This window comes from Myotis brandtii, unplaced genomic scaffold (assembly GCF_000412655.1).
Source record: "Myotis brandtii unplaced genomic scaffold, ASM41265v1 scaffold191, whole genome shotgun sequence".
In the NCBI taxonomy this organism is placed as follows: Eukaryota; Metazoa; Chordata; class Mammalia; order Chiroptera; family Vespertilionidae; genus Myotis; species Myotis brandtii.
This window is the reverse complement of record NW_005357115.1, coordinates 1,431,671-1,447,991: the sequence shown is the minus strand read 5'-3', so window position 1 is coordinate 1,447,991 and position 16,321 is coordinate 1,431,671. Positions and strand designations below refer to the sequence as shown.

At 37.7% G+C, this 16,321-nt stretch overlaps 1 protein-coding gene across 7 annotated transcripts in view; it reads left to right on the top strand.

The window, feature by feature from the left end:
- Window positions 1–11,554, top strand: part of MAP4K3 (mitogen-activated protein kinase kinase kinase kinase 3) — a 67,299-nt gene extending 55,745 nt beyond the window's left edge. For 6 of the 7 annotated variants that reach the window (XM_005864741.2, XM_005864743.2, XM_005864739.2 and 3 more), the window contains 8 exons: window positions 640–698; window positions 1,682–1,785; window positions 4,727–4,898; window positions 6,536–6,604; window positions 6,687–6,779; window positions 7,812–7,882; window positions 10,284–10,339; window positions 10,958–11,554. In XM_005864741.2, the coding sequence (XP_005864803.2) occupies window positions 640–698; window positions 1,682–1,785; window positions 4,727–4,898; window positions 6,536–6,604; window positions 6,687–6,779; window positions 7,812–7,882; window positions 10,284–10,339; window positions 10,958–11,045 (712 nt within the window). In that variant the 3' untranslated portion in view covers window positions 11,046–11,554. Of the gene's footprint in view, window positions 1–639; window positions 699–1,681; window positions 1,786–4,726; window positions 4,899–6,535; window positions 6,605–6,686; window positions 6,780–7,786; window positions 7,886–10,283; window positions 10,340–10,957 lie in introns of those variants that run through there. The other variant, XM_014538434.1, reaches the window with a different exon arrangement.
- Window positions 11,555–16,321: the final 4,767 nt, after the last annotated feature.

Sequence of the window (16,321 nt, the reverse complement as noted above, 5' to 3'; positions counted from 1 at the left end):
TTTCCTGTATGATTTGTCCTCTCTGCATTTTTTAAAGAAATCCTGAGGTCATCATCTTCTACAATCTAAATATTTGATAGTTCTGTTTTTCATATTTAAACTTTAATCCATTTAGAATTGATTAAAGGGGGAATTGAGAAAGGGATCCAATTTACTCTTATCTATAAATATCTATAAATATAAAAGCCTAAGCAACCACTATCTATGACGCACACTGACCACCAGGGGGCAGATGCTCAATGCACAGGCATGGAAACATGGAACAGACTGATGAATCTCAGAGGGGAGAGGGGAGGGGGAGGGCGGGAGGAGATTAACCAAAGATCTTATGCATACTAGAGGCCCGGTGCACGGATTCGTGCCCCAGTGGTGTCCCTTGGCCGGGCCTGTGGGGATCAGGCCGAAACCGGCAGTCCAACATCCCCAAGGGGTCCCTGATTCAAGAGAGCACAGGCCAGGCCAAGGGACCCCACTGGGGCACGAATCCGTGCACCGGGCCTCTGGTTTTTAATAAATGACCTATTATGTCAGCACCAGTTTTGGAAAAACTAATTTCTTCTCCACTGATCTATAGCAGTTTCATTATCATATACTCACTTTACCTACATGTATTATATATTAATTTTCATTTACATTTAGGAAATTTGCTGTATCAGCAAAAATCCCTGAAACCAAGTGGTGTCAGAAGTGTTGTGTTGGTAAGTAAACTGTCCAATCATGTGTGGTTCTTCTGCTTCACAAAGTGGACAAGAAAACACGAAGGGGCTTATTTTTAAACCGAGTGTAAAAAGTACTACTCCAGGGCATTCTGCCAGCAATAGGTTTTTCATTTCACCCCCCCCCCCCCCGCCTCAAAGTAACAAATGTCTTGAATTCTGTCTCCATGTAAACTAAACCTAATATAATACCTTGCACAAAACAGTTGTTTTGCAAATAATTTATTGACTGGATAAATGGAGAAAGTAGGATAACTTTTTATTACAGCACTTTATGACACCCTATTTTTCAAAGGACCTGTTATTTACCATTTACCATCGTGCTTTGTAATGGCTTATGAGACTGCAGATAGTCAGTGAGCATATATTTTAATACCTTTAATTGTGAAACCTTATGCTGTGAAGGTTGAATTTCCCTATTTACATACCTCTATCCTAAATTCCTCACTCATCCCATAATAACTAGCTGTTTTATTTGCATATAGCAAAAACAAAAAAAAATAGTTTTCTTCCCTTAAAAAACTCTTAGACAATTCAGTTTTATTATTTGTAAATCTGTATTTTGAGATGTGATTTATGTCATCGTATTGTTATAACCAAAGCATTACTGCCTCTGAATATTACTACCAAAAGCACCCTGAATCACTTGTCCCTAAATGTGCTATAGCCTATCAATTTGGCAACTTCTCCCCAAATCTTCCTGCCACCTTAAGACCTAAGTCCTTCTTCTGGCCCCCAGGTCTCATAACAGCCAGCAAATTCATTTGTGTAGACAAACAAAAATCGTGCAAGTGATGAGGGAGTTTCATGCTGTTCCCTGAGGCAGTATTTCTTTTGCATCCTGTAGTTTAACTAAGAAATTGAACTGGCAGCCAGCTTTTATTTGTTTGTTTTTGGAGCATGTAACTATTATCGTAAGGACTTTGTATCATAAGAGAACTTACTATATTTTTTTGCCTCGACAGTGAGAAATCCTTACACAGGCCATAAATACCTATGTGGGGCACTTCAGACTAGCATTGTTCTATTGGAATGGGTTGAACCAATGCAGAAATTCATGTTAATTAAGGTAAGCATGAAAGTCAACCTAAGTCATTCTTAATATAAAAGCTGAGTTAAGCCCAATTTCCTGTTCTTTCAAAAAAAAATTTTTTCCCCAGTTAATTCTCAAGTTAACTTAATGATTTTAGATTATGTGGCAAGGTAGTGGAAATCTGCCCAATTGTAAGAACTCACTTGGCCTGAAAAAGGTTTTGAAAGACACTAGAGCAGCGGTTCTCAACCTGTGCATCACGACCCCTTTGGGGGTCGAACGACCCTTTCACAGGGGTCGCCTAAATACATCCTGCATATCAGATATTTACATTACGATTTATAACAGTAGCAAAATTACAGTTATGCAGTAGCAACGAAAATAATTTTATGGTTGGGGGTCACCACAACATGAGGAACTGTATTAAAGGGTCGTGGCGTTAGGAAGGTTGAGAACCACTGCACTAGAGAAATAGTGCAGGGATATGGCAGTAGGAGCTAGAAATAGTGTCTGGCAAATCTATATATAGTCTGATAGGGTCAAGAATATGTGCTAAAAGAGCAATGAAATGCTTGAATATGTTCTCTGCTTGACCTGCTCCATCACAGTAGAGAAACAACCTACAGGTTGGTGTTTGGCCGAGGGATGAGGACGGGGGATGCCGTATGAGGGGGAAATTATTTATTTTGATTATATGCCTACCTGTTAATTTGCCCAGGCTTTCCCTTGGATGGTTGTTTTGTTTTGTTTTGTTTTGTTTTGTTTTGTTTTGTTTTGTTTTATGCCTGGGCTTCTCTAGAATCTTGAATTAATGCATATATATTTTAATATTTTATTAATTCTTAGAGAGAAAGGAAGTGGGGAGAGAGAGAGAGAAACATCAATGTGAGAGCAGAACATTGAGGCCGCCTCCTGCACACCCCCGACCTGGGACTGAGCCCCCAACCAGGATCACCCTTCAATGCATGGGATGATGCCCAACCAGTGCTAGTTAATGAATATTTTTAAAAACATTTAGTATTACTCAGCTATAACTTAAATTTGAGGAAAAACTCTGTGAAGTACAGGCTTAGTCACAGCAAGGAAATTCCAAATGGATTTTTTAAAGCTCTTTCCTTTGCTACTCTATCCAGATTAAGTTATTAAACCTTTCACTTCGGCTTCGTTAGTCGGGGCCATGCTTCCTGTGTCATCTACCTGGCCTAGAGAAAACATGAGTGGGCGCTTTTTAAGCTTCCCATGTCTTCAGAGCCCTTTATTTCTTACTATTTTAAAATAGTAGATTTACAGTACATTTCTACTTGCAAGTCTCCCTCAAGATTTCTCGCTTAAATTCCCTGAGCTACAGGCCCTTACCTGCCCCCTTTAATCTCAGCCCAACTCTCCTTTCTCTGTCTCTCTGCTCAAAACTATCTGTATGTTGTTTCTGTATTTGACATTATTCTGATAAGTATTTATGATGTTTCTATACTCAGCGCGTATCAGATGTGTTCAAAAAGATTCTTATGCTTTCTATATCCTTCCTTCCTCTTAATGACATTTCTGACAAAGCTTTTGCTTCACTAAACAAAATTTTTATCATAAATAAAACTTACAAATTAAAGACATTCTCAAAAAACATTTTTGTTCTTATTACAAAGCAGGCACAGTGCTGTTTAACTAGAGAGACAAAGATGAGTAAGATGTAGTCACTACCCTCAAGAACTGTCACCAACAGCAACTGGATTTAAAACGATTGCACAGGAATCCTCTTCTGTCAGTGACTCATGCTCATTGCTTCGTTAGGATTGGAAGCTAAGCAGAAGTGTTCAAAATCTGTCGGTTTTCTTATTTGCTGACAAAATTAAGCAAAAGCATTATTTTCTCGATGCTTTACTGCTCTTACCACATTTCAAAGAGAATTATTTAAAGTGTTTTACCTTATTAAAAATATGACAGATTGTATGCAAAGCATACTCCCAGGTAATGAGAGAACTAGAGAGAGGGGTTTTGGAGGGTGTTGATGAAGGCTCTCCAGCAGTCACGGGGAAGGAAAGGATGTGGGAGCAACAGGTGCACATAGAGCTTTAAATCCCAGCCACAAATCTCCTGTGCATGTGTGGACTCGTATTCTCTAGAACATAAAACTACGAGTGTTATTGCAGAGTCCTCAGGAATGCTCAACATCAACAGATAATATAATTAATCAGTGTGGTCAATTCCAATTTATACTCCAATTTATGAGCATTCGTTTGCTTCTCTGAGTAATGCTTGTTATTGTTGTTCTTTTTGAGTTTAGCCATATGTATAGTACCTCATGGTTTTATTCCCTGATGATTATTAATGAAATTAGTGTTTTCCAGACTTCAAAAATATGATCTCATTTAATCTCTTTATAGCACTATAGAAATAATTTTAAATGTTATGTAAAATTAAAATGGCTGCATTATAACTAAGTTAATTTATTAAATATAACCACTTTGAGATATGGAGCTCAGCTTCTCTTATGTGTTTTTTTCTGACCACACTTATAGAGGAGGGTCTCTTGCTAATTTGCATTTCTGTTTTCTGATCCATTTTGCTCAGTTGGATAAGAAGGCAGAGGCGTGTTACTGAAGCAGCATTGAGTTGGGAGACAGGACTCTGCCACAAAGGGCTGGGGGACCATGGGCCAGTCACCCAGTTTCTGGGTCTCAGTTTTCAACTCTGAAAAGAGAGGGTTGGAAAGTGATTAATAAGTTCTCCTCCAGGCCTAATATCCTAAAATTAAGTAATTTTTAACTTTAAAAAATTTGCAGTGCTAAATTTAAAATCCTCATAAAGATACTTCATAATTTGGATTTGTCTGCATACCTCAAGTTTCTGTGACAAGAAGCAATATTTATAATAGAGATCTGTTTTGTATATTTCATAAAACTAAAAATTCTTAGTGGGGTTCTCGTGAAATTATTTGGCTTTTGTTTTCCTTTGTTTAACATATTTTTGTTTCTTTCTCTAGCACATAGATTTTCCTATACCATGTCCACTTAGAATGTTTGAAATGCTGGTAGTTCCCGAACAGGAGTACCCATTAGTTTGTGTTGGTGTCAGTAAAGGGAGAGACTTCAACCAAGTGGTTCGATTTGAAACAGTCAATCCAAATTCTACCTCTTCGTGGTTTACAGAATCAGGTTTGTGATTTTTATTGATTTAGTAAGGCCAAGACATATACTAGATTTATAAGTAATAAATTTAATATTTTTCATTAGGCAAAATAAAGGTATTATATATCTCTCTCATTAGTGCATAAAAATCCAATCTTGAGTAACTTATTAAACTGGAAAAAGGAAGATGACTTGACTTAAGACAGTCATTTGTTTGACACTTTTAAAACAACCAGTGGTTCCATCTTCTCATTGAGCTCCTTTCTGTCGCTCTGTGGCAGTTTATGGATTCGCACGAGAAGAAGAGACAATTCACAGAGCTAGCATTATTTTGCCTCCTGTCTTCAGAGGTGTATTCTGCTGTTTTGTGAGACATTCTTAAAAAAAAAATAATAAAACATAACCAGTGGTTCCCAAACTTGAGTGTGCTCAGCAGTTTCAGTTTTGATGTTCATACAAAGCTCGGGATATTCTTCATTTTACTTGATGGAAATCAAGTCATTGAACAAATTGACCATACCTTCACTACGCCTTAAGCCACGCCCACCAGCCAATCAGAGCGACTATATGCAAATTAACCCAACCAAGATAGCGGCCAGCAGCCAGGGAGCTGGAGCAAGCAGGAGGCTTGGTTGCCCCAGTGATGGAGGAAGCCAAGCTTCCCGCCCGCCCTGGCTGGCTCTGAGCTCCACTCAAGGCTGCAAAGATTCAATTATAAAAGGTAAATAAATCCCAGAATAAAAAAAAAAAGAAAAGAAAAAAAGGAGAGGCTGGGAGCTTCCGTCGCCGGGGGGGCTTGGCCAGCCTGAAAACAGCCCTCAGCCCCTCCCCCAGACTGGCCAGGCACCCCAGTGGGGACCCCCACCCTGAAGGGGGTGTGACCAGCCTGCAAACACCCATCAGCCCCTCACCCAGGCTGGTCAAGCACCCCAGCGGGACCCCCACCCTGATCCGGGACCCCCCTTCAGGGCAAACCAGCCGGCCCCCACCCGTGCACCAGGCCTCTATCCTATATAATAAAAGGGTAATATGCAAATTGACCCTAACAGCAGAATGACCGGTCACTATGACACACACTGACCACCAGGGGGCAGATGCTCAATGCAGGAGCTGTCCCCTGGTAGTCAGTGCGCTCCCACAGGAGGAGCTTTGCTCAGCCACAAGCCAGGCTGACGGCTGCCAGCACAGCGGTGGTGGCTGGAGCCTCTCCCACCTCCTCAGCAGCACTAAGGATGTCCAACTGCAGCTTAGGTCTGCTCCCTGCTGGTAAGTGGACATCCCCCGAGGGCTGCCAGGCTGCCAGAGGGATGTCTGACTACCAGCTTAGGCCCAATCCCCCAGGGAGCGGGCCTAAGCCAGCAGGTGGACATCCTCCGAGGGGTCCCATACTGCAAGAGGGCATAGGCCGGGCTGGGGGGCCCCCCCCCCCCCGAGTGCACAAATTTTTGTGCACCGGGTCTCTAGTAGTTAATACTTCACTGAGCACTCACATAGATTAGCTCTTGCATAGTCTGAACACAAGCAACCTAGCTCAGCCACTATGTTCAGCTGAAAATATATATCCATTTCAACTTCAGTGATGTTCAGAATTCTTTTATTTTTAATGTCCTTTGTTCTAATAATTCCTTTTTTCTGTAAGTTGATTGAGTTTGTTTGTTTTACAGATACTCCACAGACAAGTGTCACTCACGTAACCCAACTGGAGAGAGACACCATTCTTGTGTGCTTGGACTGTAAGTTTTTATTTATGTACATCTTATTTTAATAACGTTTCCTCTTACCTTAGTTTCTCAGTGACTTTTTTTCTCTCTCTAGGTTGTATAAAAATAGTAAATCTCCAAGGAAGATTAAAATCTAGCAGAAAATTATCATCAGAACTCACCTTTGATTTCCAGATTGAATCAATAGGCAAGTCACAGTTTTGTATTTTTGTTTAATTGCATTATGAGTTGCTTAAAATAATTTATTTGATGATTACCCAATATTATAAAAATATATTACTAAGGACTCATTTTTTAAAATATAGGATATAATAGTCAATATCAGTCTTCACTTTTATACATTCTCTAAAATAGCTAATAACTATGATACAACCCAAATAATATTATCTTCTTTATAGATTTTGTACTTTCAAGAGAAATAATTATTTTTCATAAAGTTATGAATTTGTATTTCTTCTAATTTTCCTATAAGTACTTTAAAATTTAGTTAATATACTCTATTGTATTTTTGGCTTATATCTGCTGATCAGAAAGTTTTAAGTAGTATATAGAATTTCCTTCCTATATTTTGTTTGACAAGAATTTTTTCCAAGAAGGGATTTCTTATATAATTAGTATTCTAAAATGATTACATTCAGGAAAAATAAGGTGAAATGATCATATATGAGATAGCGCTAGGGAAAATGGATGACAGGTAGTTCACTGTTTATACACACTTACTCTGGTGTCCTTTAGCAGTAAGATAAAGACATTTGCATGTATATCTGTTGGTAGAAGTTAGGGCCAAGGACAGATACTTCATTTGTCTTCTTCATGGTTCTATTTTTACTCTTTCCTCCAACTAGAACATCTCTCTCCCGCAAGCAAATGCTGATGATAAGAAGTCAGTTTTAAGGGACATCTGCTCAAAATGTTAAAATGTAATCCATATTTAAAAACACATAGCCAGGGTAAAAACAAAAATGATAAACCTTTTTTTTTTCATCAAGAAATTTCTTTAACAAATATTTTTGGTAAATTTTCTTTTTTCTTGTCAAAAAGATGACTAAATTCTATATAGTATTTTTTTATTTCAAAGGTAAAAATGCCATATAAATATGGAGTGACTGACATTAGTTATTAATTGAAATATTGCTATGCAAGACAGAGAGGGATGAAATGATGCTTATCAGTTGAACTTTGTACTATTAACAGTAACTGAGCTGTTCTTGCCTGCTAGTTTGCCTACAAGACAGTGTGCTAGCTTTCTGGAAACATGGAATGCAAGGTAGAAGTTTTAGATCTAATGAGGTAAGTCATCTTAAAAACTGCATCCATTAAATAGTCATGAGGCATTATCAAATTCTACATCAAACAGTTTTATTTAACTTTAGAAAATGTCTCTGGTACAGGGAATACTTGATTTGCTAACTTTATTAATATTTACTGTATTCAGTCTAGTGATAAAAGTAATAGCACATACTTCACAGCCACCTCTCTCTCCCCATTTACTCAGACAATTTTAGTGCCTATTTCATGTGCTTTCAGATAATCAATCACCCTTATATTCAGAACAAGAACTTCCTAATACTGCTAAACGTGAGCCAACAGTGATTTTCTCTCAACTTTCCCAGACCATCACCTGGGACAAGAGTGCTGATGAGGCACTCTGTCATGAGGCACTTTCTACTTTGTTTTCAGAAGTATTGACCAGTGCAGTCGATAATGGCAGAGGGTTCTCCATTTCCCTTGAAGCCACCTTGCCTCCTATTTCTATTACCCTTATTCACTTGACATTTATAAGATTCTTTGCTTCTTTTCCCTTTTCTATTATTAACCTTTAGCTGTATAGTCTGAGTCCTTCCTACCTTAATTTAACTACAGGAATAATTGAACTCCAAGTCATGTGACATATTCAATTCAGTTCAACATTTACACCAGAGAATGCTGGGGTTATAAACATGAACAAGATGTGTTACTTGCCTGGAATATTCTAGGCAAGTAAAATCATCAGAAATTCTTCCAGCACCCCTACGCTAGTCTCGGTAGGATAGCTCTTACTTGAACATTAGAGGGAGAGGAGAACCTTAGATGCTTCAAGCAAGAAAATAGTCCATTTATGTCCTAAACTGTCATTCAGCTCAGAGTGTGTCTTCTAACAAAGTAAACAGTCTAGCCCAGTGATGGTGGGCTTGGGTCAGAGTCAGAACACCTGAGTTCAGGTCTCAGCTCTGCGCTTTACTAACTGTGACCTTGGTATATTACTTAGCTTTTTTATATTTTTTCATTTGTGAATTGAGGATAACAAAATAGTTTCATAGGTGTGTTAAGATTAAATGAAAGGTATACACCTGAAACTAAAGTAATACTGAATGCCAAGGGTAAATGAAAGAAATTTTAATTAAAAAAGGTTAAATGAAAGGAAGCATGTAATATGCTTGACATAATGCCTGGCCTATGGTAAATATTCAAGAAAGGTTGCTGTGTTAATGTGTATCTAGTAGCAATTCCCACAAGAGGGCCACTTCTCTGGAAGATGTTTAAAAATCACCTGAGGGAATAGAACAGGGAGGTCAGAACAGTCAACAGCTAATAAACAGTAGGCAGTGAAAGAGACATACATCATAGGCAGGATACAAGAGGGTTGTTTTAAAAAAGAAAGAAGAGTTTGTTCCCAAAAATCACCTGACAGGCTTTTTCAGATTACACAAGCATCCCTTACTGAATACAGTCCCTCGTAGGCAAACCCCAAAATTCCTTGAAGATCAGGCATGATGAGCCACTTTTCCTGAGTGAGCATGTATATCCTGTATCCTTCAAGTGGGCTGGATACAAACAAGATAAGAATACCTGGTGTTTCCACAATAACTAATTGTAGCAGTACTGAGGAAATAAATTTCGTTTCAAAATCAAATTGTTTCTCCACCTACCAAATTTTGGAGAGAAGTTACGGACATTATAATTTGAAATGTTTTGCATTCAATAAACAGTACGTAAATAGTGGGTTGTTGTTTTTTCTCCGATAGATTTATTCTTAACTCCCCAACTGGGGAGAACCTCTTGGAGAATATGTGCCGTGGGGAAATACCATTTCAGGAGACTGGAAAAGAAAGGAGAAAGAGGGTTATCTGTTGAGCACTCCTCAGCTAGGCATTATACCCACTAACACTTATAAGACCATTGCAAGATACTGCTATCATGTAGATATTTCCTATCCCATTTTGCAGAAGGCAAAGCTGTTTGCAGCAAATTACTTACCTTGTGCAGTGTCACAGCTAGTAAGTGGAAGAACTGGGATTCAAACTCAAGTCATAAGTTTGTCCCTTCGGACCACACTGCAGCCTTTCAAGTAGAAGGACCAGATCCAAGCGGCTTACTGCTGCAGTAGCCTCGCTATCAACATAACTGACAAAAGGTTTCTGATAAATACAACAGACTAGGTGCTTTGCTTTTAAAATTTCCCCTTTAGTTTCATAATTTAACCAGTAAATGGTTTTCCTACTCTCATTTTATGATTAATTCAAAATTAGCCACAATTTTTCCTAAACTGACAAATGGATGCACCAGTATGTCGACTTAACAAATTCACAGTCATGCAGGGATCTATTTCTGTCACAGGAATGTTTCTTTTTCAGAGTGCTATGAGTTAAATGCCTGTATAAAATTTTATGTCTTTAATTTCAGAAATTAAATTTATATTTTAATTGAACAGGTAACACAAGAAATTTCAGATAGCACAAGAATTTTCAGACTGCTTGGATCTGACAGGTATGAAAGGGGTTGTATTATATACATAGTACTAAGCATAGTGTTTTATAAATCCAGCATGAAACTGGTTTCTTTTTCCAGAGAATTGAAATTTCTCCAGTAATATATGCAACATTATATTTTCATCCAGTTAGAATTCACAAGTCACAGTTTTAAAGCCTTTGAGAATGTGCCTGATCTTCCAAGAAATAGGAATATATAGATCTGTCAGTAGTAGTTTTGTTTTAAACATACTATCTAAACTATAAGTTATAGCACAAAAAAGAGGAAATACTGTATGCTAACAAGCAGAAATTTTATGTTAGTGCCAAATAGGATTTGGGATTTTATTCTGACTTTTGAACTATAAATTGTTTTTAGAAATTTCAATAAATTAAGTTTCCCCAATTATTCCTAATAGAGGTGGTGGGGAGCGGGGGTGCATAGCAAAATTACTTCCCAGAGCTAAACTGGCTCTTTAATCATAGTGATTTACAAGTGATTTCTGTCCAAAAACCAAATAAGCAGCATTTATAGAGGCATACAATGAAGAAGCAATGGAAAATTTTTCTGTTAGCATTAGTTTCAAGAATAACTTCTTGTTATCTGTTTTTTGTTTGTTTGTTTATTAACTTTTAGGGTCGTGGTTTTGGAAAGTAGGCCAACTGATAACCCCACAGCAAATAGCAATTTATACATCCTGGCCGGTCATGAAAACAGTTACTGAGAAATGTGCTTTGACAGTTAACTATGAAAAAAGAACACTACCGCTGCAACACTAATGGATGCTTGAAGCTGTACAAAGGCTGCAGTAACCTGGCTCAGTTACTTGTAATTTATTGTGGCATGAGACAAGATGGGGAAACTTTTTGTTTTAAGTGGTATGGATATATTTAGCATATTGAACCACACAAGTGCTTAATTCATTGTTATGTAATCTTTGTACATATAGGCAGTATTTTTCTGTAAAACTTCATATTGCTAAAGACATACACTAAGAATTTATGTAGATAATGTACTTTTATGAGATGTACAAGTAAGTGTCTTATCTGTACAAATGTAAATGTTGATGAAAATGCAATTGGAGTTAATATTTTAAGAATTCTTTAGTATACTCTTGGTGTGACTATATTACAAAATGGGATGCTGGCAATGAAACAGTACATTTAACACTATTGTATTTTTATTATATGTAATTTAGTAATATGAATATAAATCTTGTAACTTTTAAAGTTATAATGGAGGCTGTAATCATTTTATAATCTTGTTTTTAATTTTAATGCAAGTACACTGGTGTTTATATTTGCACAAAGTATTGATATGTGATGCAGTCAGTCACAAAAGTAAGCTGTGACATTGTCAATATGCATTTGGCGCCACAACATCTTTTTAAAATGTATTTGGATTGTTTTCTATGTGAAACAAACCAATTAACCACCTGTTGTAGTAACTGGTCTTTTTATATTTAAGCAGAATCTGTAAGATTGCTTGTCTGTGCTTAAAAACAGTACCTTTGAAAAAATTTTGAGTCACAGAATAGCGGTACCATGATATAACACTGCAGTTGTCTGAACTACAGTATGCACAAAGAATAAATTAGCATTAATAAAGAGTCCACACTAAACATTTCATATAATCACTTTGAAGAGCTGTAACATTCCATAGAGTGAAGTGGTTCAAATTTCTAGTGGAATTTTTACTTTTGTTGGCCTTATTTTATGACCATTTTCCTATTTTTTTTATTTAGAGCAGCGGTTCTCAACCTGTGGGTCGCGAACAATGAAAATACATCCTGCATATCAGATATTTACATTACAATTCATAACAGTAGCAAAATTACAGTTATGAAGTAGCAACGAAAATAATTTTATGGTTGGGGGTCACCACAACATGAGGAACTGTATTAAAGGGTCGCAGCATTAGGAAGGTTGAGAACCACTGATTTAGAGTTTAACACATGGCCAAAATAATTTAGTTACTACCTCATATAAACAGTATAATGGTTACTACACATCACAGGAACTTAGTTTTGGTTCAAGTCATTTTTTATTGCTTTTTTCCAATGGAATATGTATATACCAAGTTTTAGCAGAATGCACACTCTTGGCTCTTTTTTGGTATATGGTCTTTATATTTTAATGTAAGTATATACACTAAGAACAAACTAAATTGTGATTTATGATCTTCATTTATTTTAATTGACAATGCTTTTAAATATGTGTCTGATTGTACATAGTGTAAAATAAACATGTTTTTTTAACATGCTGTTGTATAGTAGCTTGTTATCTGGCTTCATCTACATATAGTAAGACTAAAATATATTGAGAACAAGTGTTTTTAAATTAAATTCTGCATTAAATCCTTAAGGATTCATTCTGGTACCTCCAATCATCTCTTTTTTTTTTTTCTAATCTGTCATCTCAATTTCATAAGGGAGTAATATTCCCACATTTGAGAAAAGGAAGTCTTTTGTAGAATCTTCAGCTTCCTGATTGGGAAAATTAAACAACCATAGTCTTTTGGTTAAAGCAGGTGTTGTCAGACAACATACCTCAGCCCATTCACACTCACCATCTGACTTTGTAAATGAAGCTTTATTAGAACACACTAGATACTCATTTACTGTTGTCCGTGGCTGGTTTGGCACCACAGTGGCAGAGTTGAGTAGTTGCAAAAAAAAACTATATAACCCACAGAACCTAAAATACTTACCACCTGACCCTTTATGGGAAAAGTTTGCTGACTCCTGGGTTAGGGAAAGGAAAGGAGATTTGGGGAATACAGTTCTGAGGGAAGGAAGGGGGAGTTAGGTGGGAAGAACTGGACTGGGGGTCACGAAGCACCATTTCTACTCTTGCTAAGGCCACTGCCTGTTGTGTGACCTTGAATGATTTACTTGACCCTAGAACAGTCTCCTTGACTAGAAATGTAACTTCTAAATCCTACAGATGTTAGCGATCAGAGCAGGTTTATCACTTTTCCCAAGCAAATACATTGTGGCCAATCTTAGCATTAATGACTGAATAATAACTTTTAAAAGCACATCTTTACTAGTGTAACATCTATTTGCTGAAAAATAGACTCATGGAAAATACTTTTGAGAAATCAAGATCTGCTCTTGGCATTTATTGATAGTGTTGTTGATCTTTTTTCTGGGCCACTGTTTTTCCAAGTTTTATATCCTACAAGTTATAGAAAGAGTCACATCTCAAAAAAAATGTAACCATCACCTTTAACTGTCAATCACTTATAAATATTTCCATAGAATATGGTATACAACTGGTTGTATGTTACCCAGGGGCTTTTTAAAAATAACAGACCCCTGGAATCATTCTTTGGAGGTGAGGCCCAGTAACCTATATTTTTATAAAGTTGTACAAGTCATTCTGATGTATAACCCTGCGTGAGGACCCGGGTCAACACTGAATTTAAATCAGTATTTCTGAGTGTGGTCCAAGGATCACATGCCTCAGAAAAAATCATCTTTAATGACACTTAAAAATGCAAGTTTGGGGTCTCCACCCAGTAACTTGAGGATTTTTATTCACTCAAAAGGGAGAGAGTCACTCACTTAAATGTTTGAAACAATCTATTTTTATCTTCATTGAAGTTTACGTTATTTCTTTTGTTAGCTGCTTTTTTAAATCTTGGTGTTGAGAAGAATGAGATCAGTTGTTTCTGGGTCTGTTGGCATCATTCAGCTTGCAAGTATGTCACTGATTTCAGTAGAGACCAAGAAAGGACACATAGGTAACCAGTTTTTACTATTACTGGAAGAAAGGTTCAAGTGTGTGCTATCCAAAATAATAGGTACACACTAGGAGTATTACTTAGGGGACTATAGTAACAATATGTACCCAATACATGTATCTGTGTGCCAGGTGCTACACGACGTTTTACATAGATTCTCCCACTGAAGCCCAGAACAGCCCAGTGAGGCAGGTATTATTAATGCCAATTTACAGATGAAAAAACTGAGGCACGGAAGGTTTAAACAACTTGCCTAAGAATATCGATAAGTGATAGAACTAACACTTAACTTATGCTAAACTATGTATTACACAGAATACATGCAGTATATCCACTCCTCTGTAAAATACACTTGCATGTTTTACTTTGAAATTAGATTTATTTTCTCCATTTGGGAATTGAACTTCAAATTCTGATTTCACTGGCTCTTTGCAATAAAAGAAATTAACTTACTGTCTTAATTTTTTGCTTTACTAAAAAGCATTTTCCTTGTTCAAAGCATTTGTTATGAAAAGGATTTGCATAAAATCAATTTACAGTTAAAGCTTATTAAATAAATCTAGTTAAAACTCATTACAAAGACTTTTTTTTTTTACTTTTGTGAGATAATTATTTAACCAACATCTATTCATAATCATTTACAGTGTATTCAGGCATTACTGTCACTGGAGAAAAGATGGAAAAGGCATCGTTCCCAGTATTCAAGGGGCACACTTGGGTGACTAAAGATAAATTTAAAAAGAGGTACAAAAGGTTGTGCCTAATTCTGCTTTGGGAAAAGAAAAGCCTTTATGTAGAAAGTTAAATACAAACTGGGTTTTTAATAAATGAAATGAGTTTATCAAGTGCAGGGAAAAACCAAGGTAAGTGCTGTAGGCTAGACTAAAACACATGCAAAAATGCTGTGTGTTAAATGCAGCTGAGCTTGAGGTGCATGGAGCAGAATCATGCCATGAAAGTAGAGAACAAGGATGAGCCTGACTGAAGAGCTACCTCTGGAGGAAAGTAGCTCTAGAAATCAACGGTTTCGGAAACTGCAGAGATGAAATGCAACATTAAAGTGATAACAGGCTGTTGGATTTGTAAACAGGCAACCACTTGTATCCTTACTGAAAAATTTCTATAACATTATAAGAGTAAAAATGGGTAGATGTGAGTTTACGTAGATTTGAGTATAGTGGAAATATATTTGGTTTCTGGTTTTGTTTTCTAAAGATGGGAGGAAATTAGAGCATATTTCTAAGCAAACTGAAGAAAATGGAAAATTGGAGATAGAGGAGGAAAAGGAGGTAAGAATGGAAATTGGGACATCCTGAATCAGCATGGTGGACAGTATCTTACTGATGTTAAAGTATGTATGTGCTCAATAACAGTACTTTTAAGTTCGTCTTGGGAACAAGAAGGTAAGCTTTGCCCCCCAAAATGTATTTTTTCCAATTTACCTCCGTATACCATTCCTTACACTGTTTGCTTGACTTGCTTCCCCACTGGGTGGCAAACATGTCTCTTATTCTAAACTAGAGGCCTGGTGCACGAAATTCGTGCATGTGGGGGGGGGGAGGATCCCTCAGCCCAGCCTGTGCCCTCTCCAGTCTGGGACCCCCCCCCCCTCCTTACCACCTGCCTGCTCACTGCTCCTTACGGCTCCACTGCCGCTGTGCTTGCCAGCTATGAGCCCCGGCTTCTGGTTAAGCGGCGCTCCCCCTGTGTAAATGCACTGACCACCAGGGGGCAGCTTCTGTGTTGAGCGTCTGCCCCCTGATGGTCAGTGAACATCATAGTGACCAGTCGTTCTGGTCGTTCCGGCCACTTAGGCTTTTATTATATAGATCAGCCCCAGTACTAGGGCAATGCTCACTGCATTATGAAAATGGCAGCAAAATACCATAAGCCTACAGAAGTTTGCTGAAAAATTATTTGGGCAATAAAGCAGGACCGAAGAGTAATGACTAATAATAAAATCTAACAAACTGAGGGTCCCTGCCCAGGCATGAAAACGGACATGTGCTCAACGTTTACAGGTGCTCATCTTAGTGCTTTTGCAGCCTTGGAAGGAACAGGACCTGGTGTAATGACCGTGTTCATGGGAAAGTCCATGTTTCTGCGCGCCGCTTTCAGGGACTCTTACAGGGTTCTCGGAGGAGAAACTGCAGGGGCGCCCACACGCCAAGGTTCCAGGCTCGCGGGAAGGTTACCAGGCGATGAAGAGGGCGGGATGCGGGCTTCCCCTGCGGGGCGCGTGTGCGGGAAATC